Source organism: Drosophila ficusphila, unplaced genomic scaffold, assembly GCF_018152265.1.
Source record: "Drosophila ficusphila isolate 14025-0441.05 unplaced genomic scaffold, ASM1815226v1 contig_791, whole genome shotgun sequence".
Taxonomy (NCBI): Eukaryota; Metazoa; Arthropoda; class Insecta; order Diptera; family Drosophilidae; genus Drosophila; species Drosophila ficusphila.
The window spans coordinates 2591714-2615256 of record NW_025064737.1 but is presented as its reverse complement, the minus strand read 5'-3'; the positions used below and the strand labels follow the sequence as shown (position 1 = coordinate 2615256).

General features: G+C 43.7%; 5 protein-coding genes across 7 annotated transcripts; 1 reads left to right on the top strand and 4 right to left on the bottom strand.

The window, feature by feature from the left end:
- Positions 1-929: 929 nt before the first annotated feature.
- On the bottom strand, positions 930-8661 carry LOC108090116. 2 transcript variants are annotated; one of them, XM_017188642.2, is made up of 13 exons: positions 8503-8661; positions 7051-7356; positions 6787-6994; positions 6248-6319; positions 5339-5660; positions 4074-5283; positions 3656-4015; positions 3143-3600; positions 2988-3086; positions 2618-2928; positions 2280-2562; positions 2053-2217; positions 930-1918 (listed from the first exon to the last, which is right to left on the bottom strand). In XM_017188642.2, the coding sequence occupies exons 2-13, from the start codon at positions 7292-7294 to the stop codon at positions 1712-1714; spliced, it is 3939 nt and encodes a 1312-aa protein (XP_017044131.1). In that variant the 5' UTR covers positions 7295-7356; positions 8503-8661; the 3' UTR covers positions 930-1711. The 2 variants fall into 2 exon arrangements, with proteins under 2 accessions (XP_017044131.1, XP_017044132.1); XM_017188643.2 differs by lacking the exon at positions 6248-6319.
- A 533-nt stretch (positions 8662-9194) lies between these two features.
- Positions 9195-11424, bottom strand: LOC108090093 (transcription initiation factor TFIID subunit 6). The gene is made up of 3 exons (XM_017188595.1): positions 10541-11424; positions 10314-10483; positions 9195-9958 (listed from the first exon to the last, which is right to left on the bottom strand). Exons 1-3 carry the CDS (start codon positions 11315-11317, stop codon positions 9250-9252), a joined length of 1656 nt encoding a protein of 551 aa, XP_017044084.1. The 5' UTR covers positions 11318-11424; the 3' UTR covers positions 9195-9249.
- A 921-nt stretch (positions 11425-12345) lies between these two features.
- LOC108090234 (protein-L-isoaspartate(D-aspartate) O-methyltransferase) lies at positions 12346-13784 on the bottom strand. Its single transcript, XM_017188832.2, has 4 exons — positions 13606-13784; positions 13413-13549; positions 12645-13049; positions 12346-12585 (listed from the first exon to the last, which is right to left on the bottom strand). The coding sequence occupies exons 1-4, from the start codon at positions 13658-13660 to the stop codon at positions 12502-12504; spliced, it is 681 nt and encodes a 226-aa protein (XP_017044321.1). The 5' UTR covers positions 13661-13784; the 3' UTR covers positions 12346-12501.
- Positions 13785-14602: 818 nt separating this feature from the next.
- On the top strand, positions 14603-17933 carry LOC108090178 (DNA cross-link repair protein SNM1). The gene is made up of 3 exons (XM_017188761.1): positions 14603-15723; positions 15783-16236; positions 16291-17933. Exons 1-3 carry the CDS (start codon positions 14648-14650, stop codon positions 17089-17091), a joined length of 2331 nt encoding a protein of 776 aa, XP_017044250.1. The 5' UTR covers positions 14603-14647; the 3' UTR covers positions 17092-17933.
- LOC108090179 (phosphatidylinositol 4-kinase type 2-alpha) lies at positions 17542-23283 on the bottom strand. 2 transcript variants are annotated; one of them, XM_017188762.2, is made up of 9 exons: positions 23160-23283; positions 22591-22974; positions 21888-22530; positions 19774-19892; positions 19380-19510; positions 19065-19260; positions 18186-19000; positions 17993-18061; positions 17542-17933 (listed from the first exon to the last, which is right to left on the bottom strand). In XM_017188762.2, the coding sequence occupies exons 2-9, from the start codon at positions 22753-22755 to the stop codon at positions 17930-17932; spliced, it is 2142 nt and encodes a 713-aa protein (XP_017044251.1). In that variant the 5' UTR covers positions 22756-22974; positions 23160-23283; the 3' UTR covers positions 17542-17929. The 2 variants fall into 2 exon arrangements, with proteins under 2 accessions (XP_017044251.1, XP_017044252.2); XM_017188763.2 differs by lacking the exons at positions 21888-22530; positions 22591-22974; positions 23160-23283 and adding an exon at positions 20566-21121.
- Positions 23284-23543: the final 260 nt, after the last annotated feature.

Sequence of the window (23543 nt, the reverse complement as noted above, 5' to 3'; positions counted from 1 at the left end):
TGTTTTGGAAACTTGTTTTAATTCAATGGTTGCAAAAATACCACGCCTGTTCCTAAATAAAACGCAAATCCTTGATTTTTAGCCAACATTTTTATTATTATATATTAAACTACAGATGCGCCTGCAATTTTATAAGTATCATACGTCCAATCGAACTGTACAGTGAACACTGTTTTTCGAGTTCTAATTACTTCAAAATACTTAAAAAATTGCGAGCACACAATATTCATTTATAATTTATTGTTACATCCTTTGTTTTAATATTAAGAAAACATTTTACATAAAATTGTTCAATGCATTTTCATGAGATTTACCGTTCTCGGTGTTTTTTCTTTTAATTGTATAACTACATATTTATGTAAATGTTTGTATATTTGTATGTGAAGATTCATTTCCATTAATGGGTTTTTCATTCCGAGATTAAAAAATAAAAAGGTGTACAAAATCAGTTAAACGACTTAAACATAACACTGGAAGCTGCCAAAGCGAATTCAAAGTTTGAATTGTTAGTGAGCAGTGCGCGGGTTGTAGAAAAACGTAATACTTAGGCTTGTGGCAGTTTGAAAATTTTCAAAATAATTCTGTTCGAGAAATACTTGGAGGGCATGGATATAGCTCTGGGGATGGAGTCGAATTGGAATTTAGCTTTTTAGCTGGTTTGGAAAACGTTAGATACAAAAGGCATCAACAGTTTAACATACGATTATGTGATCTAAATGTGTATATATAAATGTAAAAATGTTTTAGTTTTGTCCTATTTTATTTTGTAAAAGTCCTTTACGATGCCTTTATTAAATTTTATTACTTATGATTTCGGCCTTGGTGTTGTTTTACCACCGCTGCGATCTATTACTCTTTACTCACTGTTATTTATAATTTGCTTTTCGGATTTTGGAAGAAAAAGTACTGGAGTAGATAAAACATTGATATTCAGATAGTTTGACTGTATATAAATAAATTAGTTATTAATCAACAATATTTGTTTAACTGCTCATGGTACAATTCGTGGCATATTTATAATACAAAGTTTGTTCTTAAACGAGTTAAACTTAAATTTGTTGGTTGGTTAGGTACAAAGAAAAATCTCATGGCTTATATTGAATATCTACTCAATAAGTATTCCTATGTATTGGCCTTTAATACGGAAATCAGAGTGAACTAATCACTAATGTAAAACTGTCATGAAGCTGCGTTTTATTCTTATAAGTTGCGTAAGAAATCGAATTAGATTGCTGCATAAAGTTAGCTTGCGACTAGATTGAAGTTTGTTGCTTTTCGACTCGCCTATGCGGTGTATACTATCGAACCATATATGTATATCATATACGCATACGTAAATATAGTTAGATGGATAAATTTGTTCTTATTACACATTAACTACGCGGCTGCCTGGGATTTTGTATTGAGAAGGGAAAACATTTAAATACTTTCGATTGTTCCCTGGATGCAAACAGATGAGGCATCTGATTCACAAATGTACCACTCACAGACAGTTTCTAAATTCTTCAAAAAGTATTCTTTTAAATGTGGTTCGAATTCTTTTCTGAACAATCGGTTCCCTCCCAAAATGTTACGTTGCCTGGACCATATTCGAGACTTCATTCGATAAAACGGGTTATGCATTCTTTTCTTAAAAGCGAGCAGCCACGAATAAATCTACGTGTGTTGATAGGTTAATATATACTTGTGTGCCCGAACCACCGAAAGCCTGTTAGACCGTTGTGCCGTACGCATTGTTAAAGACGGCTCGAGAACTATCCGTATCCAGGGATATATCTTCGGGACTGGCCAAGTCCACGCGCACATTCGAGTTTGTTCGACGTCGGGCTGTTTGCGCAGCGCCCCAGTTGCTCAGAGTCCAATGAAATCCAGAAGAGCTTGCAGCCGGTTCGGCGTCCACTTTCACCTGTGTGCAAACCTGAAAATTAAACCCAAATTGATTTTTAAGTTACCTATTTTCTATTATGTTTAAATCAATCCTCTAAAACTTGATTGAAGGTGCTCCGAATGCACAAAAATCCTTGTTTAAACTTTCTTTCTTATCTTTCTCACCTCGCGATTGCCACAGGGTAAGGTCTCTGTGCCGTTGCCCAAGGCAGACCCTGACACAGAGCCGGATCCCGAGTCACGGGTGCTGCCTATGCTGCTGCTGGTGGCCAGTGAGTCATTGCTGGATTCAATAACCGCTCCCCGGTATCGCGCCGCAGCCTGAACAGCCTGTATAGAGCAAGCAAAAGGTGGTATCACCATGTATCCTTTATCAACAAAGGGCTACTTACAATGGCATCGCCGCCTTGACAGTCTTCGATCGACTTGAGGATCTCCCAGACAAGCTCCGAGTCCAAGGGAATGGGCAACTCGGTGTCGCGATTGTAGATGGCGATGGCAATGTGTACTGGATGGGGCACTGGCAGCGGAATGAGGAGCTTTTCCGTCACGCTCTTCTCCCCGCATTTTTGCTTCCACGGTCGCCAGGCCTTCTGGGCATCTTGAGGCGTCTTCGGCACATGCTGGGCTCGATGGGCACGCACCCTTGGTGTGGTCAATCCAACGGACATATCCCTATTGATAGCATTGTTAGCTTCTTGCAAAAAAGTTAGTTTAAATATAGCTTTACCGTTTCTCTGGCTTGCGGAAGGTGAGCGTTATTCGAGAGCGTGGATTGAATGCGGTCACCTCGAGGAAGGGCAGGTGCACCTGGACATTGCCACGCGGCGCATACACATTGCCGAGCAGATCCAGGCCTTTGGAGCCTATCACATCATTCGCATTCTTGACCATCTCTGTATAACGCGTCAGATCGAGCGAGGCATGTGGTTCTAGTTTAAAATGTGTATCGTTTTCAGTCAATGGCGTTAGAAAATCTAAACTAAATATGTCGGTGTATATAAGACCAGCTAGTCCGGGCCAGTCGTTCACCGTGAGACCCTGTTTGAAAATATTTGTGGCTATAGTGTCCATTCAAGCAATGATCATATGTTTTTTACCTTATTATCCCAGAACTCTTCTTCGCTAATCGACAACCTGCCGATGACATGAGACGGATAATACTTCTCTAAAATATGGGCGGCCAGTTGTATAGCAATCTGAGGAAAGAAAGTAATTAATTTTATTTGTATTTACATCACTATCATTGACGCACCTTCAATTCTTTGGTATTCAGCTTGATGCGCGATTTGACCTGAGTGGTCAGCGCCGTCTGCAGCTCCCTTCGCCGCTTTTCCAGTTTCTCGTGGAGCGTACTCATCAGATCCTGCGCCTCACGGTCCAGCGACAAGTAGGGACCGGTTTTACTAATTTGGGCGGAAAACGGACCAAAGCAAGCCTCGACAAACTGAAGGAAATCGTGCTGTGGCTGCAGGACCACTCGCTCCGTGGCGTGCTGGTAGGCCTGCAGCTCGTCCAGTTCCATTTTAGCCTCTAGCGCCGCCAAAGCCTGCTCTGGTCGGATAATGAAGTAATAGTCAAGTGCCAGTCCGGGTCCAGCGATTCGCTTTACAGCAATGCTATCCGAGGCCGGCACACGTCCACACTTCTTAATGAACAGATGGTAGGTGAGCGAGTCCCAGACGAGGCGAAGTGAATAGCGAAGGACTCCCACTAAAGATTAAGGGACTGGTAAGAACTGCAATTACTATATTAAGTATCGACGTACCGATAAAAACGACTCCCGCTGCCAATGGACAGATCAACGTGGCCATTAGAACCGCCGCCACCGGCTGCAGCACTCCTTGAATGAGAAGATTCCAAACAATAGCCTCCAGCAAAATGCAGTATCGGTTTTTCGTGTTATCAGGCGCATCCAAATCATATACGAGGATCATGTAAATGTGGAGCAGCAGGACAAATACGGGAATCCACAGGGGTGCAGTCACAGCCAGACCAATGCTCAGCAGGCTGGCGGACAAGCAGATAAGCGGAAAAGCGAACAAGATGACAATGGTGCCTAGGAATCCTTTCACAAAGTAGTTCCAAGTTCGATTCAGGTTGCGTGTCAGTCCCTTGCCAATGAAGCCTACAAGTACGAATAACAATAAACCGAAAACTCATCTGGAGCTAAAATTGAAGCTTACCCGTATCCGGTTCCGTCTCGAAGTGCGTGCGCGACTTTGATATGTGACGCCACAACTCGATTAGCCGCGAGGCCAACGTCTGGGTGATACTCGTCTTCCTTGGGAACAGTGTGCCGTTGATCTGCGAAAGTTCCAGGTCGGGCATGAAGGGTTTCACACAGCAGAGGGCACGCAGTCCTAGCGGACTGCACCACGGAACGAGGATGCCCAGCAGGAACATCATGTTCCAGGACCAACACCAGATGCGCTGGATCATGTTCAGTAGGCGCCAGAAGGGCCAGCGGGTGCTCGTTGTGCGGATAATCTCCTTCTCCACTAAAAATACCGGCTGGCTGGGGTCCGAGCGGGGAGTCACGATGCTGGTGGCATGCTGGCTGATAACCGTGGGAATCACGTCCGACTGGCCCTGGAAGTTGCGACGGATGATCCACGACTGCGGCGACCAGATGCGACAGGCCCACTGAAAGCTGCGCGTGGGAGTCTTGGCGTTCTTCAACTCCTTGAGAAGCACAGGTTCACGTTCCTTCATGAAGGCCAGGTCGCGGGACAAGAAGTAAGCCGTCTGGTGCAAGTTGTGCTGGGTGCACATCTTCAGCGCCTCTTCGTGGGCTGACCATGCACTCTTGTGCAGCCGGTTCTCCTCAGCGTGGCGAAGCTTGGAGCGCAGCCAGGGAGCCACCCGGGACAGCACGGAATGATCATTAGCCAGACACTTTTGGTGGTCCTCGCGGGTGCGCTTGATATTCTGCTCCACCTTGTCCACTGCCTTGTACATAATCACCACCGACTGGGCCTGCTGCACCAGGAGTTCCGGCACTCCGGCGCCCAGCTCCGCCAACTTGGTGTTGGACACTATAGAGCTGTAGACACGCTGCAAATACTCCTTCATAACAGCCTCGTTGACCTCCTCCTCGATTTCCTTGTCGTTTAGCTTCTTAGCCCGCAGCTCGGCAATCAGACGCTCGCGGAAATGCAGGAACCAGCCGCGCGTCTCCCTCTCCAGGATGCCAATCAGAATGGGCAGCGCCTTGCGCATGATGTCGCGGCAGAACAGGCGCAAGTCGATCTCCTGTCCCTTGGGCGTGAGGAAGAGGTACGGCACTGGCTGGCTGACCTCGCAGCTGTTGAAGTCGAACTTCTCCATAGTGGCGCGTCGAAGCATCTTTCGGACATACGAGCACAGACCATCCAGACAATCCTCAAATTCGGGCTAAAATGCACATTTTGAATGTTAGTTGTACAGCAATTTAGCTAAGGTAGCGTACCCGACAGACTAACTCGGCTATGAGAAACCTGCAGCGCTCCTCCTTTATCTTGTAGTCCAGGTTGTGGGCCAATAGAGCCGGAACCCCGATAAACATGTCCGCCAGCTTGGTAAATGCTCCCAGCAGCCCGTGCATGGCCTGCACCACGGAGAAGAAGTGGGAAAAGATCCGGGCTCGGGCCGTGACCACGACAAAGCGAGCAGCTAGGGCCAGGTCGCTTAGAAAGGAATCCTGGGCACGCAGCTTTCCCTTCTGCAGCAATTGGGACAGACGCCACTTGTGCACCTGGCCAGGAAAGTGCAGACTGGGCACATCGAACTCGCTGTGGAGAAGGACAAATTCGTATTAGCTATTAGGGTTCCAAGCATCTGAGAGATCAAGACAACATAAAACACGTAAATGATCTAGATCAATGACAAATTGTTGGCATGCACAAGCGTGTACCAGATTCAGAATTATGGTTTGCCCGATTGTAGTGAGTGTTTCAACTTCACATGTTTGTTTGTGTAAATGTGTGATTGTGATATGGGGTACACGGAAATGACGTACAAAATATTTTCTCACGTAAGCGCCTTTAAAAAGTAATATGTGTTAGTTTTTTAAGACTATACGCTTAATCTGAAAAAAAAACTGTTTTTTTTTGGAGTATATGCGTTCCCCTTTAACATTTTCATGGGTCCCACGGGTTTCCAACATGCAGATTCGTTTTTGAACTTTCAATTTCGGTTTAACAAGCATGCAATTTTATCAGAGCGGCTTTAGACAATGACTTAAAGTATAACAATTAACATTAACTAAATAATGAAAATGTATGTACAAACGGAAGAACACCGACTAAACAGGTTGTAATGCAGCGGCAGTAGTTTGCCTTGGCTTTTACTGATCGCCGTTTTGATAGTGTTTATTTACCCATTTTTACGTATAGTTTCCAATTGTTCCAAAGTTAATTTCTTCGGCTTTCCATATTTATCCTTTTGCAAGCTTTACAGAAATATGTCACATACAAATTGTTGTTTACCGTTTCACGTTTCATTGGCAGTGATACACAGAAATAAAAACACAATAGTAGTGGGGCATGCGTTTAGTTTGGTTAATAAAACAAAAAAAAGTACACGATAGCTCGTATCGTAATAATTTTAAAATAGATTTGGAGCATGCCTTATTTTGATTTTTGCGTTTGCTGGGTGCAAAGTGTCGCGGAATGATTGGCAATGGTTAAGGAACTCAATAAACGAAAGAAATCACTATCAGGTGTGGGGGATGTGGCAAAAGCGCGGTTAATCAGCTGCTGTTAACTGCTAGCTGCACAATAGCTCTTTTTGCTTATTAAGCTGGCAATTGCAAATCGCTCCATCCATCAACCGTCATCCACCATCCACCATCCACTCATCCGTCAATCTATCCATCATCCCAATGAGCATCTCTCTGTCTCGTGACCGCAAACTCACCCAGTTTCCCGTAGAGTTTTCAGCTGGGCGCTTGTCAACCGGCGAGGCTCTCCACTTCCGTCTGAGGCCACTGCGTCTAGTTCGTCGAAGGGAGGAGCTATGAATAGGTCGCGCAGATTAATGGGTCGCGTTTTGCGGCTGCTCACGCTGTTGGTCGCGTTCCTGGCCGTCAGATTCAGACCACTGCTGGCCAGCGCCTGGGGAAGAACTAAAAATGGGTTTCGATTAGGGGAGTGGATCACTGCACTTCATACGGAAACTCACCGATGGGAAAGCTCTTCCAGTGGTAGAGGAACTGCTCGGCCACACTCTTGATCTGTTCCACCAGCTGCTCCACCTCGGGCGGAGCTCCAACCAGGTTGATGTTAAATTCGATCGGCTCCCGCTCGGGGCCGGCGAGCGTCTGGGGGCGCAGCATCTGGGTGCTGGAGGCACTGACCGACAAAGTAGCCGGCAGAGCTGCCGGCACTGGAGCCGGGGCCGAGACGGTTTGCAGGGACATGGGCATGATAGTAGGGCACCGCCGTTCACTCTAGTATTGCGTCCATTCCCTACTGGAACGAAACAAATCTGAGAAAACAAAATGTTTAAGTTCTTTGCAAACATGGTTAAAACTGCAATTAAAGTGTGACACCCAAGAGTAGCTGAAAAATATTCCTTTTTTGGAAATTTTTCCAAATGAAGAAACAGGTGGATCTATGTATTTTACTTAAAATATATTTTTGATTTGAAATAGGTAAAATAAACTTTTTTTTTCTATGTATTTTTCTTTCCCAACATGTTTTGATTTTAAACTAGATTAATTTTTTTATTAACTTTTTTGGTTCTAGTGTATCTAAAAAAATCTTAAAAATGTGTTTTTTTGCTCTATTTTGCATTACAAATTAAGATAATAAATATGGAAACTAGGGTAATAATTATGATATATAAATATAATTATAATTATATTTGCCGTTAGTTTTGGCTTTGCAACAAATATATTTAACTAAATTCAGCTCCCATAAAGCAAAATCCAGTTTAACTTTTAACTTGAATTCCTCCTATTCCGCAGACTCTGGCCAAAAAAAACTTGGATACTTTTGAAGTGGAGTAGGACAATCGGCTGACACGGTGCCAGAGCTTTATTCTTGTTACTTTGATGGCTGGCAAGCTAATTGAAATCGCACAAGCGCGCGCAATATTAAAATTAATGATCTAATTGAAAATTTACTCGCGCATGTGTAATGGTAAGAATAGTTCGAATTCCAACGGATACAGAGAGGGAGGGCGAAGAGAGTCCAGATGTAAACAAAGATCCACTGCATCGAACTTTTCAGCTCCTCGCACAAAGCTTGTTCACTTAACGAAAATAAGAAAATAATTATTTGCTGTAGGAGGGTCGAAACAAGTTTGCCAGACAGGCTGGAAACTCGAGTTTCACCTGCCGCAGAGGGCACCTGCACGTTGTAGCCACCTACCACAACTTACTCCCAATTTCGCGCTTCGCTTGCGTTAATGGGGTCCCCAAATGCACCGTTCCACGCCCATGAGTAGACAGTGTACTGAAGTGGCCCCCGCCAGTTAACCAACCCCACGCCCCTGCCCCAAACGAATCTTATTGTTTAATTGCCGCACACACACATTCGCACGCGCGACGAGACGAGACGCACACCTAAACTGCGCACACAAGGCGTTCTATGTTGTCGTTGTCGGTTTTGAGTTACAGCTGCCTTTTACCTCGCTTCCAATATCAAATTGCTAGAGCCCTAAACTCTGCAGGCATCGTAGTGGCGAGTTGCGGGATTACAAAGCTGCGTTTTTCCGTTTTATCACTTTATTGAGCGAGCAGATAAAAAATACACATACGCTCTTTTCAATGCACCCCTGGGGCACACTTCTGCTGAAGATGGACAAGCCATCTGCTCGTGACTACCGATAGCTCGGTTGGATATCGGTAGTGCGAACGACCAGGGCTGCATTTGTCGTTGTAACGGTATTTTTAGTTGAACTCTTAGTTTTTTTAAGTTTAGACAGAATTTTGAATCAAGCGGAACACGCGCCTTAATTTTAATAAAAAACCAAAAGATCTATCGACTATCGCGTCACACCTCAAATTTTTTAAAACACTATTATTTACTTAAAAAGCTCACCTACGTTTTCAATCCCAGTATTCTGACTTTTTAACATCCACACAGTCGCGTGTGCTTCCCACTTTTTAACAGAAATTTAGTTTAATTAAAAAAATAAGAAAACTTATTTATGAACAAAATAATCTTCATTAAATCTTAACTCGACTACGAAAACCCTAATATTACTAAGACCTGAAGTCAAATGGGCCATATTTGTTTAAAACTTCAGTCGGAAGTCAAAAAAGAATAACTAGAATCAAATATTTGATTTCTATTTAAAAAAGTACACCGTTCAACAACTTTTTTGTTACATTTGTTAATTCCGTATAAAGTTAATGACCTCTTTGCCACTATTTCATGATGTTATAATCAGTATGCTTTTCTTTGGTGGCAAAGCACGAAACTGCTTTGATATGGGCGGGACTAAAGTTCCACTATATTTAGGCAGCTGAACCTGTGTCGGTTGAGCCACCATATGTTCCACGGGCTTAACAGAAACCGCCTGGTTTTTCATCTGAGTTTTTGGGTTGATCTTGAGGGTTAGAGCTACGTCGTTGGGGCGGCAGACACCGTTCATGAGCGAATTGGTCGAGACTAAAACCTTAGAGCCGACACATACAGCTCCTGAAATTTTTGATTGGTTGTAGGGCTCGCCAGATCTTTTCGTTTGTTTATTTTTGGAAGCCTCATCTGCCTCCTTTTTAGCCGCAGCCACCGCTTCGGCCTTGACACGCGCTACGATGACGGCACCGCATAACTGTGGACCCAAAAATCCATAAGCGTCCGCATACTCCTTCGGTAGATCCGGGGTACTGTGGATGCTTTTCAGCACCGGCGTGCACATCTTGACCAATCGATGGCGAATGTATTTAGCAGCAAGCTTGTCGAGGCTGGAGCTAGAGCAGCCATTGCTGACACTTAGGTAAGGTTCAATGCGCTCAGAGAGGAATCCAATTTGTGGTAGAATGCAGGCGCGCACCGCGTGGTTTCCCAACTTCCCCAAGCCGATGACTGCACCAAACACCGTAGTTAAGGGCTGCATTTTCAGAGCCTTTTTGTAGATCCTGCAACAAAAATAAACCAATATATTGTAGCAACATCCGTGTATTCATTTTTGTAATTTGTACTTGTGCAAATAAAAATACAAATCTTTTTAGAGTGAGACGCAATGTCGTGCAAAAGAAAAAAAAGAAGCTTGAACCAATCAGAAAAGATATTTTGAATTTCAGTTAAAGATACTTTGTAATCTTTAAAGAGCAGTTTTCCGAGATATATATAAACAAAAAAAAAGAGAGAGCAGTACAGTACTTGATTTGAAATCACTATTTCGGAAACCATTTCATGCTCTCCACGGACTATATTAAGGTTAAATGACAAATGAAAACAAGTTTTCGTCTTTGAGAATTTTGTGGTACTTGCCCAATAACTCTGGGCAGGATACTGTTGTCGGAAGCGTCAAAGTGGCGCACTATTTGAGCCATAACGTTGCCAGAGTACTCCCTCAAGGCCCAGTGATCGTCTGACCCAGCGGAAGAGCAAGCATGTTTGGTAAGCAGGCACGAGAGTACGGCCGGCAGGATCATGTGAAGCTGCAATGCAAGAAATGCGGTCTCAGCTGCTCTTATTGCTCGCTTTCCAATACTCACATATGGTAAAAAACTCAAACGACGGTTTCCCAAAATGGCTCTAACCATCCGCATAACATAGAGAAGAAGCGGCAAATTTTGCTGGGTTACGTTAACGGACACTGCGTCTGCGATAAACTTACTCAACGAGGGCAGTAACACCTCAAGCGAGGGATCTGTGGCGAGGGTTTGGAGCGCCCGCTGCCGCCGGGACTCCGAGGTGCCCACACAGGCCTCGGTGACCAGCTCGTAGAAGGATTGCTGCTCCTTCGTCAAAGGGTACCGCTTGCAGGACTTCAGGAACACCTGCTCCAGCTTTATCCAGCCGGTAAAGGAGGGAGAAGCCGGCCACGAAGAGATCTCTGGCTCTGAGTCCTGGACGGTAACACGCTCCAAAAGCCCAGGATCACAGGTGATTGCTTCGCCCTCGAGAATGGGCACTTTCACCGCAGACTGTCCCAATCGATCTTCGCGAGGGACTAGCCTGTAGAGAATGTTTATTGACAAATTTTCGTCCATTCGGATGGCCTGCTGGATATGCGACAGACACAACCGATGGTCCCGGACGCGTCGCATTAATTTGCCCGCGTCGTTCAGCAGATATTTCAGGTCCTCCTTAAGGTTGAGAGACAGCCATTTAGACACCTCTCTGCCTAACTCCTGACCAGTGCATTGCAAGGATATCGCAGACAGGGAGCGCTGCGTCAATAACTTTTTGGAAAAGTTCTCATCCTTTGAATGCACTTTGCTCTCAGAGGTCTTCATTTCAGTTTTCTTTATAATTTCAAACTGACACATTTTGTCACTAAAGATGGCAGCGGTTCGATAAGCGGTGACAAGTCTGGTTGCCGGGTAAACGCTCGCCAATCGTTTTTCAAATATGAGAATGGAGAACAATTGATACTCGCAAGTGAAGTTTTACGATGCCGCCTCATTTATTTTTGATTGTCAATTCAATGCCGGCACAGCATGCCACAACTTACCATAGCAATACAGAGCTACACAATGCCTCCCAAAATACAAAAAAACGTAAATCAAAAATTTAAAGTTTCCGTTTAATGATTAACTAACCATCTCTCTAAAAAAATTTGTTCAATCCTAATAGGGTGTATATTTGATCCCTAACCAATCGATTAGTTCTACATAAAAGGTTTTGTCTTTGTAGTGATTGGCATTCACTCCTCCAAGTGTTACAAAGTCTTCTTTTTTATTTTAAAATCCCTCTTTAACGTCGGTAAAAATTGTCTCCCAATAATTAAAAAACGATGTAAGTCCAGATATACCCGTTTAAGAACTAACCTCCCCATAACCATCTTAAAAAACAATTTCACAACTTTTAGACATGTTTAATTTTGTTTTATAATTTTAAAACCTTTTTGTTCTTTTAAACTATTTTTTTTTTTTGTATAATTTCAAACCGCTGGAAATTTTTGATCCATTCACTTCGAACTCCAGATGAATACTGCCGCTTTGGGATTTTCACAAACGACATAAATACGACTTTGACATTAATGTCAAGTGAAATGAGGAAACAAATAATATAAAGGCTCTAATAAAAAATTTAAGCTACTCAGAAAACAAACGATGGCCAAAGCTGCAGAATCTATCAACGAAATACATAGTCCAAACGGGTTTTAAAAAATTTTTTCCCCTGTAAGTAAAAAAAAAGACAAATATGTGATATATACTTTCTAACTATGCATATTATGAGCAGCTTTTTTATTGCAACTCTAAACCTTGTCACTTTCCCAAGCCCCTAACTTTGAAAAAAGAATTTTAAATATATACTTTAATAAATAAAATATATGTATAATAAAGCAACATAATTAGTTTGTTCAGGAAACTTATTTAATTGGACTCAACGAGAAAACAAGCATTTGCAATTTATTGGATAATTAATACTAGCGAGAGTAAGCCCAAATTTGGTAAATAATAAAGACGAGCATCAGCACCGCAACCAGTGACCTTCCTACTCGATGCAGTCAGGAGCGTAGATCCGTGAGGGGCACGTACATTACTCCCATGAGACGTGTCATCTGCACTTTCCCATCGGCGTCCTTGTCGTACTGTAAACATCGTCATCTTTTAGTCACTGGACTTCCTAGCTACTACTGAAATAGCCTACCTGTTGCATATACTGGGAGCCGCCGTCGGGACCCACGGGGACAATGAGGCGTCCGCCGTTAGCCAGTTGGTTTATTAGTTCGGTGGGCGTGTCCGGCGCAGCAGCTCCCACGTGGATGGCGTTATAGGGCGCACTGGTAGGGTATCCCTTGCGTCCATCGCCTTCCACGATCAACAGCTGGCCGGAGTCGAGCATGCTGCCGTCGTCGGTGTTCAAGTTAGCCTTACTCAGCCGCACAAGTTCCGCCTGGTGCTCGATGCCCACAATTCGGGTCTCCGCATTTGTGCCCTTTGCCTTGATGTAGCGAAAGAAGCAGGCTGTGAGGTATCCCGATCCAGAGCCCACATCAAGCACATGGGCACCGGGCTTCAGATGATCGCGCAGATACTCCAAGGCGAATGCATGCTGAGTCGTTAAATAGAGAGAACTTGTTAAGCGGTTTAATGAAATTGGCGCTCCTACCCAAGAATGTATTCTTAATATCACATTTGAGTAAATGTCGCAATCTATTGGAGTTTACAACAACTTTTCGCGCAACTGAGATAATTCTAGATGATGTTATCATGTGGCAGTTAATAGAAACGTTTGCTTTTACGCAACCTTACTTTTTACAATTTCAAAAACTGAATTTAAATGTAAACTCATAAACACTTCCGAAAATGTCTAAAAACGTATAGCAGTTCCTGTGTAGTTACAACATGTCCTATTATAGAACTAATGGGTCGATGCAATAGGAAGGCGTATTAAAGTCTACGGTCTCTAAGTTACCATGTGAGGTGCACTGATGGTGACCCCTCCTCCGATGGGTTGCGGGGCATCCATGTAGGGGTTGCGCGGCGAGTAGTGCTTGCGGTCGGTTTCCATCATGGCCTTGGCCACCGCATCACTGGCGATGACGCCGTGCTCTTTGGGATTGCGGGTCTATTATTATCTCCTCCCGTTAGGCAATAGGACGGCTCACCCTTCAACTGACGTATGAGGTCCTCGTTATTGGCTCCCACGGAACGCCACGCCATGGTGAAGGCGCGGACGAACAGAACCAACTTAATAATTACTAAAATAAAGTTTCCCTGCTCCAAAGTTCTGACTTGTTTTCGTTTTAACGATGCACCGCAGAGATGGTAGAGCACATATCACACTGGCGACCGAACGATAGACATCGATTACAATTTAGCTTACGCAACTATCGTTTGCACAACAAAGGGATCTGGATCAAAATAATAAATATCATATATTTAAAAAAAAGGGGCCTGTGTTACAATTTATAGAAAATATAATAAGTACCGAATAAGCCCGTAAACGAATTGATACATAACTGCATAGCTTCAAATAAAATTTCTGTTTCTGACGACTACATTGTATAGCGAGATCGGCAACTTTCACGCCGTGGATTTTTATCATACAGGAAAGATAGGGTTTTCTTACGACTCTGGAACTTCGAATTAAATGGGGTGACTTTATTGTAAAGAAATTAAAGAAAATAAATTGTTATACCTTCGTTGCTCTTAAGCATTTATGCATTTTGCTTGACACTTAGCAATTCGTTACGATAATAGATATTAAAAAGTTATTTCTAAAAAGATTGGATTATTATATCATATAGCTGACATACATATAGCTTAAATATATTTAAGTCAGTACGATATTTTGAAGTCCAGATATTCCAATGGACCACCGCTTTCTTAAAAAATAATGAATAGTTTTACCAATATTTATTTATTATATGTATTTAATCTTGTAAAACCTTTAAAAATCTGCGTGCCACAACGTATAATGCTCACAGGCTTTTGATATTATTATATATTAAGATAAGATACACACAACTTTCAACTTATAAAACAGCAACCAACATCATCGTTGGTTTCTTAGTCTTTTTAAATTTCGCGCGTAATCCTGCCTTATTTAGAGTGACCTTGTAATTAGGTATGAATAATTTGAAGCTTGGTAACATTGTTCTCTTCCTTGTGATTAGAAGAGTTTTTACCAAGAAAGTTGTCAACAAGATGTCCAATGTGGGAAAAATTAAGATAAAAACATTCGCGGAACTACAAGCCACGACGGACATAAATGTGGAGCAAGAACCGCCGCCCAAAGATGAGGACAAAACCCCGACGAAGAAAAGGGCGGGAAAAACTCGTGCTGCAACCACGACAAAGAAAGTCCAGGCAAAAACGGATGAAACTGGTGGCGTAATAACAGCCAGCTCTGTAATCAAGCGTTCTAGCAAGAAGACGCCGTTGCCGGGCCAAATGCGCATCGATTCCTTCTTCAAAAGCGCCGCCAAAAACTACAAAGTAAACATAGTGCCGCTGTCATCCGCTAAAGAGTTCGATTCATCGGCGGTCAAGCGAAAGGTAGCCTCTAGGGGACGGAAGCGCCTTTTCGAAGACTCAACATCTACTGCGTCCTCGGAAACTATCAATCTCAAGCCGCCAGAGAAGCGGGTGCTGCCTAGTCGCAAGGCTAAGGGCAAGGAAAATACGAGCCTTTTCGAAGCCGAAGTGATTGACCTGTGTTCCGAGGACGAATGCGAGCAGACCATTAAAGAGGAGCCCACAATGAAAACCTCATTGAGCCCAAAAAGTGCTACCAGACCAGCAGTCGAACCCAGCAGTCCAGAAAGGGCTAATGAAACAAAAGCAAAGATCTGCAGCCCTTCAAAAGAGAAGACTTCCCCTGGCCCCTCGAAAATCCAACAGATAGCTACTCCTCAGCCATCAAGAACCACAACTTCGAAGGAAAGTCTTTGTGCCACAAATTCCAAGAAAGAAACTGGACGCAAACAAAAAAAGCCAAAGCCTTGCCCGCCTTATAAAGTCGTAGAGGGGACTTCTTTCTGCGTCGACGGATTTCAGTTTGGAGAAATAAATGGGGTTTCGCACTACTTTCTCACCCACTATCATGCGGATCACTATATCGGCCTGACTAAAAAGTTCTCCTATCCCCTTTATATGAGTCCCACTACGGCGCGCCTCGTGCGAACCTTTATTAAAGTCAACGAGGAGTATATTAACGAGATTGATGTGGACCAGACGCTGATGGTGGATGATGTAGAAGTGACAGCCCTCGAAGCCAACCAGTAAGAGTCATTGCTTATTCTGCTCGCCGTTAACTAATCCTTTTGCTTACCCCATCTAGCTGCCCTGGAGCCCTGATGTTTTTCTTTAAACTAAACTCTGGCCAATGTATTCTGCACACTGGAGACTTTAGGGCCAGTGCCGAGATGGAATCCCTCCCGATCTTCTGGAATCACGCCAACATAGATCTTCTTTACCTGGACACGACCTACTTGAACAAAAACTATGATTTTTGTCACCAGACCGAGAGTGTTGACCGAACTTTAGAGTTGGTTAATGCCTTTATAGAGAGAAATCCGGCTAAGCGAATCCTCATAGTCTGCGGCTCCTATGTGATCGGTAAGGAGAAAATCTGGCTGGCCCTGGCGAAGGAATTTAACCTGAAGGTCTGGACCGAGAAAAATCGCAGCATAGCAATCAAATGCCTAGACTGGACAGACTTGGAAACTGTGCTAACTGATGATCCCCGCGCAGCAAACTTGCATGTTATCAGCATGGGAAAAATCAGCTATCCAGTAGGTTATTGAACTAAGAACTGAAAACATGCATAACTCCATGCTATTTTTCAGAGCCTAGCGGAGTATTTTATTACTTTCGAGGACCAATACGACATGCTGCTGGGTATAAGACCAAGCGGATGGGAAAAGAATAGTAAGCCTTCCTATGGGAAGCGAATCAGCACGATTGGCATTGAATACTCTGAACACTCTAGCTACAAGGAGTTGGAGCGGTTCGTTCGGTTTCTCAAGCCCAAGCGTGTCATCAGCACCGTACCTGTGTGTCGAGATCTCTTTGTTACTGGAAAGGTGCCCACGCAGTGGTACAAGTACAAAGGTCGGGCCTCCCTGCTGTCTACGGGCTATCAGCCATCGATTTCCTCATTTCTAGCCACTCCACAACGCGTTGTTCCAAAAATGAATTCAGAGACTGAAATGTTCTTAAGTCCCGTAGAGGAGAATACCTCACATTGTAGTCAAGACGGGGGAGAAGACGACTGGCAAACCGCCATACCGGCGGATCGTGTAACCATTTCATCCAGCCTCCTGGAAGATGATTTGGGTCATAGTTCTGAAATAGTCGTTCGAAACGAACCCTTGGGTCCGGACACATGTCCCAGTAGCGAAACAGTCGTTCAAAACGAAGACCTGGCTACAGAAATATCTTATGATACTCAAATAAGCATTAAACACGAAATTCTGGATCCAGACACGTGCCACAAACCAGTACCTTACTCCGCCAGAGTGGGTGAAGCGGAGGACCCTATTGTCGCCCATGAAATCGCGCACCAAAATAAAGACACTGGGAGCCCCTGTGGGGTAGCCTTAGTAAGCAGACTCACGTCCGATGCCTCCGACGACTGGCTCTTATAGCGATACCGTCAATGATAGTTCTTAAGTTGTGTCTGATAAGTATCAAGACAATCGGAAAGCTAGGCGTAGTTTTTGTACAACTGTTATAATAATATTTTAATGTTAAATATAAGGCTTGCCCTTAACATATAAACAATTTTATGTGTACCTGTATATGTTTTTTAGCTCGATATATATATATTTCCACAATATTTGGCTGCCTTTCTTCTTTATCCCAAACGTTTTAGTGTGCTGGATACTCTTTACATTACAGAATAAATTAAACTATAGTTTAGACGAAGAAGCCAATATTTATATGTAATGAGAATAACAATGATGTCCTCCAATGAGTATGATAAAGTTATTCAATGGTGCTCGAAGTGCTAACGAATGTAAATGAGTTGGAATTCCTTCACTGATATGATTTATGTATAATATTTAAACAATAAACGAAGTAAAAGTATAATCGGATTGAGCGTTCGTTTTTTTATGGGACCTCACTGTGAACTTGTTAGGCCCTTTTTCAGTTTTCATCTTATAATACGCATAAACAATTGACTATACAAACACTTCACAAACAATAGTTATTTTCTACATTTACATAACCATGGGTAAGCTAAACCATAAAAACGTAAGCAAAGTATTTGACTTATTGCATATGACGTTGTGGATATTTTGGCCGGAGCAAAACTAAAATATATAACAAAAGACATTTTTGGGGCTCCTTGCCGACAGCAACTGATTATGATTTGGAGATATACTAGACAACAATGAAGCGCATTTGCATGATGACGAGGCTGCAGGACAGGACTGCAAGATTTGGTTTCTGGTGGGGTTAGCAGGGACTCCTAGTGGCCATTTAACTGAAATTGAAAAATCTAGTGAATAATGCCAATAAAGTATTACTTTTCAATTCTCTTACCACCAAGAGAAAAAGGGGCTCTTGTTTTGGAAGCGCTGCGTAAAAGAAAAGAACCGACTGCCGCTTGATCTGTAAAATACAAAAATAAAAGATTAAGCATTTACTTGAATATGCACTAGTCTCTACTCGTAATTTGTAGAGATATACACCTGATTCACAGTAAAACAAAAAGTGTAACACTACGAATACTCACCGCTCTACAACCACGGCTGGCATCTGAACCAGTTGCACCGGCGACTTGCCATCCCGCAGTGCCTGAGTGAGGTTTAGGATTTGGCCCCGCATCACAGACATCTGGCGCTCGAAGAGACGTTTATCAAAGCCACGATCCTGCTGGAACAGGTATAACAGCTCCGTGCAGATCTCCTCCACAAAGTTCATATCTGACAACTGGGGCAGTACGTGTTCTTTAATCTCCTCGCTGAACGGAATCTTCGCCTGTGGCAACCACGCCCAATGGTAGGGGTAGGCTCGCCACGAGTCCGGATGCTTGAAGGGGAAAGCCAGGCCGTTGTCTATGGCAGCAATCCGAATGAAGGCCGAGTTCACCACATGCCAATCTGGTTCCGAGGAAGGGGATCTCGAGGAGGGTTCATCCTCGCTACTGGCCACGCTGCTGCTATCCTGTTGCCCGTTGGTGGCTGCTTCGCCCGCCGAATGGTTTTTCTGCCCACCGTCGGGTTTTGCGTTTCGATTTACATGCGGTTCGTTCAGATCAACTATCTCCGAAGCCCCCATGGCACTGGGCAGTGTGGGACGCACAACTCCGTGCATAGTTCTGCCTCCGGTGCCGCCCACTTGGCTCGTGATCTTGGGGGCAACGTACTTAATCAACCAGTTGTCGTTGCCCCGGTCCGTGTTGCGAATGATATAGTCCAGGACAACCAAGCGCTCGAACTGCAGCTGGAACGACTTGGCCACCGACGGTGGCAAAGGTTCGCTGTCGAAGCGACGCAACCAATAGTCGGCGTCCTTGTAGCCCTCCACAAAAAGCTGGAAGGAGCCAGTCTACAGAAAGATCACAATGCATTAAAGTTTGCAGATGTATAGATTCATTTTTGTTTAAGCTCACCTTTAAGGGAAGGCTCATTCGATTGAAATGGGCCGATGGATAATGCTCCTTAATCCGCTTCTTCAGCTTCGCCTTCTGTCGATCAATACGAGCATAGTTGAAGCTCTCCGCCACCAGTCTCACCACGCGCGTCTTCGGGACCACATTCAGATTGAGTTTTCGGTCAACCAAGCTTGCACCAGACTCCGAAAGGTACCTGTAATGTAATGAATCCAACTTAGCTATAATATTTTTTTTTACCTATAATATTTTTGAAAAACATAAGAACATAAAAAAAAGAATCTGTTACATCAACATTGAACATTATTTGCTTACCCCTGGTTGGGAATCAAACAAGCACGGCCAAAACAGCAGGGACAGCACAGCTTGTGCATCCATTTGGTCCACTTTGGATTCAGTCTGCCATAGGGCTCCTCATCCTTTGGCTTAAAAACAGCCAGACATTGCTAAGGGGAAAAATAAATTCACATCAAATTGCATCTTGGTAAAACCCAAAAATAATTTCAAGCGTAGTTGACTGTTTCAGGAACAAACCAAAAGTTCTCGCAAAACAAAATAACTGCAGAACTTCCCCGATTTCCTGATATGATATTTATATGTGCGCAGATCAATTACAATCTTTTAAGTTATAGGGCCAAACTTAGTGTCCAAACTTTTAGTTAACGCAGCAAGAAAGGGTGCAAAATATCCATTAGCTTGTTCTACTCACATGAGACGCATCCTTGACGAAATAGGAACCACTACTACCCTGGTAAATCCGCTCGGGAAGCACACCATCCTCGATGGCTCCCTCCGCCTTTGCCACGATTTCCGAGAAAAGCGGATCATCTGTGAAAATAAAATAAATTGTTCATCAAAAACAAAACTGGAATCCTACTTAAGCTTCAAGTTACTGATAAAGTTTGTGCGAAGGACGAATATTCGCATGCCTAAGTCTTAATCGGAGCACAAAGACAGACTGCGAGTTTCTCATCCGAATTGGAATAATTTGCTTTGTTATTGTGTTCCCAATAATTTATTAATGCACTAGCAGGGAGCCAAGAAGTGCTTTTAATGAGCCTCCAATGACTTACCAGCTGTTGGTTAAAAATAACCAAAACGAACATGCTTGAAAGCTGGTATAGGTCTACGATAAAAGCAGACACACCTTAAAGCCGTGGGAATTTAAAAAGAGACCAGTTCCTAAAAAGTCTATTCCCAAATATCGATTAACCTGAACCTAACCCGAAGTCTTTCAAAAACGTTAATTAAAAAATGTATGTATATGAGAAACTACCTATGAAGTCAAAGTTGTCGTTAAAATCGCCCTGCGCATCCTGGCAAATGGTGAACACTTGCTGAACAAAATTTTCGCGACTGCTGCTCGACAAGCGCGACATGGAGACACAATTGAATTAAACGCGCCGGTAGTCAGGAGTGGCCAAGTCGGGTGGCAGTTGATAAGAGAAAGCGGGTCACAATTAGCATAGCCAAAGCGTTTCGATAAGGGAACCACACTTACAGAAGTTCCTCAGCGGACAGTTGGCACAATTGCAGCGCGGAGGCACAAACTTGACGGTGACCGTGTCTTTGGAATCACTGGCCATCGACGGCAAGTTAATCACGAACGGGGGATCTCCTTCCAATTCAGACTGCGGCTCTAGGTAGTTCTTTTCCAACGGGCACTTGCCTTCGCAGCAGATGCAGGTGTACGGCACAGAGGCGGAATCCACCGAACCTGTGCTCTCCAGTACATTTTTGCTCGTCGTGGGCTGCTCATTATCATTTAGTTTGAAGGGGGGATGCGCCAGTGTCTGGCTCTTTTAGTGGATTATTATTAGAATATATCTTCACGTCGGCCTTCGCCATGGGGATATGTCCAATTGGCGACAGAAGACGACAGGACAAGTTCCATCTTTGAAAACGCCCTCAAATTTTGAAAACACTCTACAACTGATTTCGAACCAGTGCAGCAAGGGATCAGGATCACATCCAAGTGCACCAACATTTACAGCACAATTTTTTTTTCAAACCGATAAAACACTAACTAATACATTCGTTAAAATTGCAAAGCTACAGAGTGCTTTGAAAGTTGGAGCAAAGACGATAAGGTTAACAGCGGGCGAGCTCTGTTTAACATATTGTGTTATTTGTCCCTAACTCTTTTGTGACATAAACGCGTACATTTAACTAATCAAATCAGTTGGTCTCAAGCAAAGAAGTCAATTTGTATACCCTTGCAGAAGATATCATAATTTCAGTCATTATGATATCTGCCTGAAAAGGCAATAGGAATGCATTCATATACCAAAATTAATTTAAATCAACATAAAACCATTTGTGGTTCTAGAAATCTTTAAAATAGTGCCTATTAAACGAACGCAGATGAATGTTTTTCCAGACCAATCTAATAATTGCACAAATAATAATCATTTAGATCCGAAATGATGGTACTGAGGATTTGAATTATAGTCTTGAAACTATTCGCCTCTCATAAGTATAGAGTTTATAGTATAAGCCCCATTAATAAAGAGGGGAATGCCACAAGAAAAAAGATTTTTATAATATCCATGATACAAACATCTTATGCAAAATCGGAAACCCTTTTTTGAAATTCCCTATTCAAATAAAAGCTAATAATTTCCACAGAATTCATAATGTGTGGGCCGTAAAAATGATAAGCACGAAATGAGTAAAGTCTCAACGCAAACAGAGGAGCAATCTAGGTTGAGTGTACACAATAGAGCTCTGTGCTACACATTACTATGAAGGGATGGGGAACCCAGAGATTGAAGCCGCACATATGGCCACTTGTACGACTTCGGTACTCTGCAGAGCACTCACCGCCAAATGTATTCGACACAAAGTCCACATGATCGTGGCCGCGTCCCAGTCCGCCTAGCAGCTCGCTGATGCGGCTTCCGTGGCCGACGCTGCCACCTCCCAGGAGCGGCTGCGACTCCCTGTTGTCGCTGCCCGCGTCCGTGGACATGCCCTCGAAGTCGATTTCTGGCACCAGACAGATGTCGTCGGCCTCGTCATGCGAGTGACGCGCGAGGGCGATGTGTGAGGTGGTTTTTAGCGGCGATGTCGCTGACGATGCGGATGTGACTGCCTTCGCGGGTGCGATGTGACTAATGATCTGTGGCTGGTGACTGCTGCTTTCGATGCTCTCCTCAGCGCGACCTTTGAATCGTTGGCTGCGCTGGTTTGAGCTTTTCTTCAGCAGCACCTCATCCTCGCCATCTTCGTCGTCGCCGTCGTCGGTTTGGTCGTCGTGCAAAATGACTAACTTATCTAGATGCGGTATCTGAAGCGCGGAGTCACCACCCGCACTCTCCTCGCCTGGTGGCAGGCCGTTGGTGTGGACTTTATCCCCTGACTCCTCCTCATCGTCATCGTCATCGTCCACCGACAGAAGCATGGGTTCTCTCTCTTTTCTCACACGCTTTTTGATCTTTCGTTTGCCCATGCCGATTGTATTAATCTATAAAAAGAGCACAGATTACATTAGAGTTCAGTATGGATATAAGCTGGGCTTACCCACCTCTACTTTTGTGGTCAACTGGTTGGTGGTCGACTCGAAGCCATTTAGAAGCGGGGCCAGCTGGCTGCTGGTCGTTGTTTGGTCCTTAACAAAGTCTCCGATGAGGTCCACCTCATCCTCGAGCTGCAACAGCGGGGGATCCGCCTGATCCCGTGCGCCGCTCATGGCAAATGTGGAAGACAGGCACGTGGGTGATTGGGTGTGGGCCTCGAGGGTGTAGGTGGTGCTGTTACCCCGAATCCACAGCAGACACAACAACAAAGGCCCGCGCTGTGCTGCAGCTTCTTCTTGCGCTTATATCTGTCACTATTCGGGCGTTGCTTTGCTATCTGTTATCTGCTCCTTTGCTCTTCTCCCGCTCGCATGTTCTAGCACAATACGCCTCTATTATTCGGATTAGAATTTGATTACATTTATTGTTAATAGCTTTAATACTATGTTTGTATTTCGTTTGGCAATTATCGATTTTTGTATTGAAGCCTGTACTCCTGCCATCGCTCATAGTGATTGTTTAACCAAACACATCTTAAAACACCAGAGGTTTAAATACCAACTAAGAAAAAACTCACCACTTCGCAAAAATTATAAGCGAATTACGCGTTTGATTTTAATTTTCGTCAAGAACACGAAGCGAAAAATGGTTGACAAGCCAAACAGCTGACGAGTAGAATCTGCGGGGCTGCCCACTTGTATGTTATGTTCTCGCCAAATGGCAGCACCGGACGTGAGAGAGCAGAAATCATTAGCCCTAGAACGCCGGTTAAGCCAATATATAGACAATCGAATTCGCGTTTTGATAAGTCTAGATTTTCTATAAAAAAAAGTCATTTAAAAAAAGTAGAGGACTCAATTCATCTTTTCATTCTTGAAACGAAAATGAATAAATGAATAATAAATATGTATCTGCACTTTGTTGTTATATTTTTCTTAAAATAAGATTATAATTCAGAAAA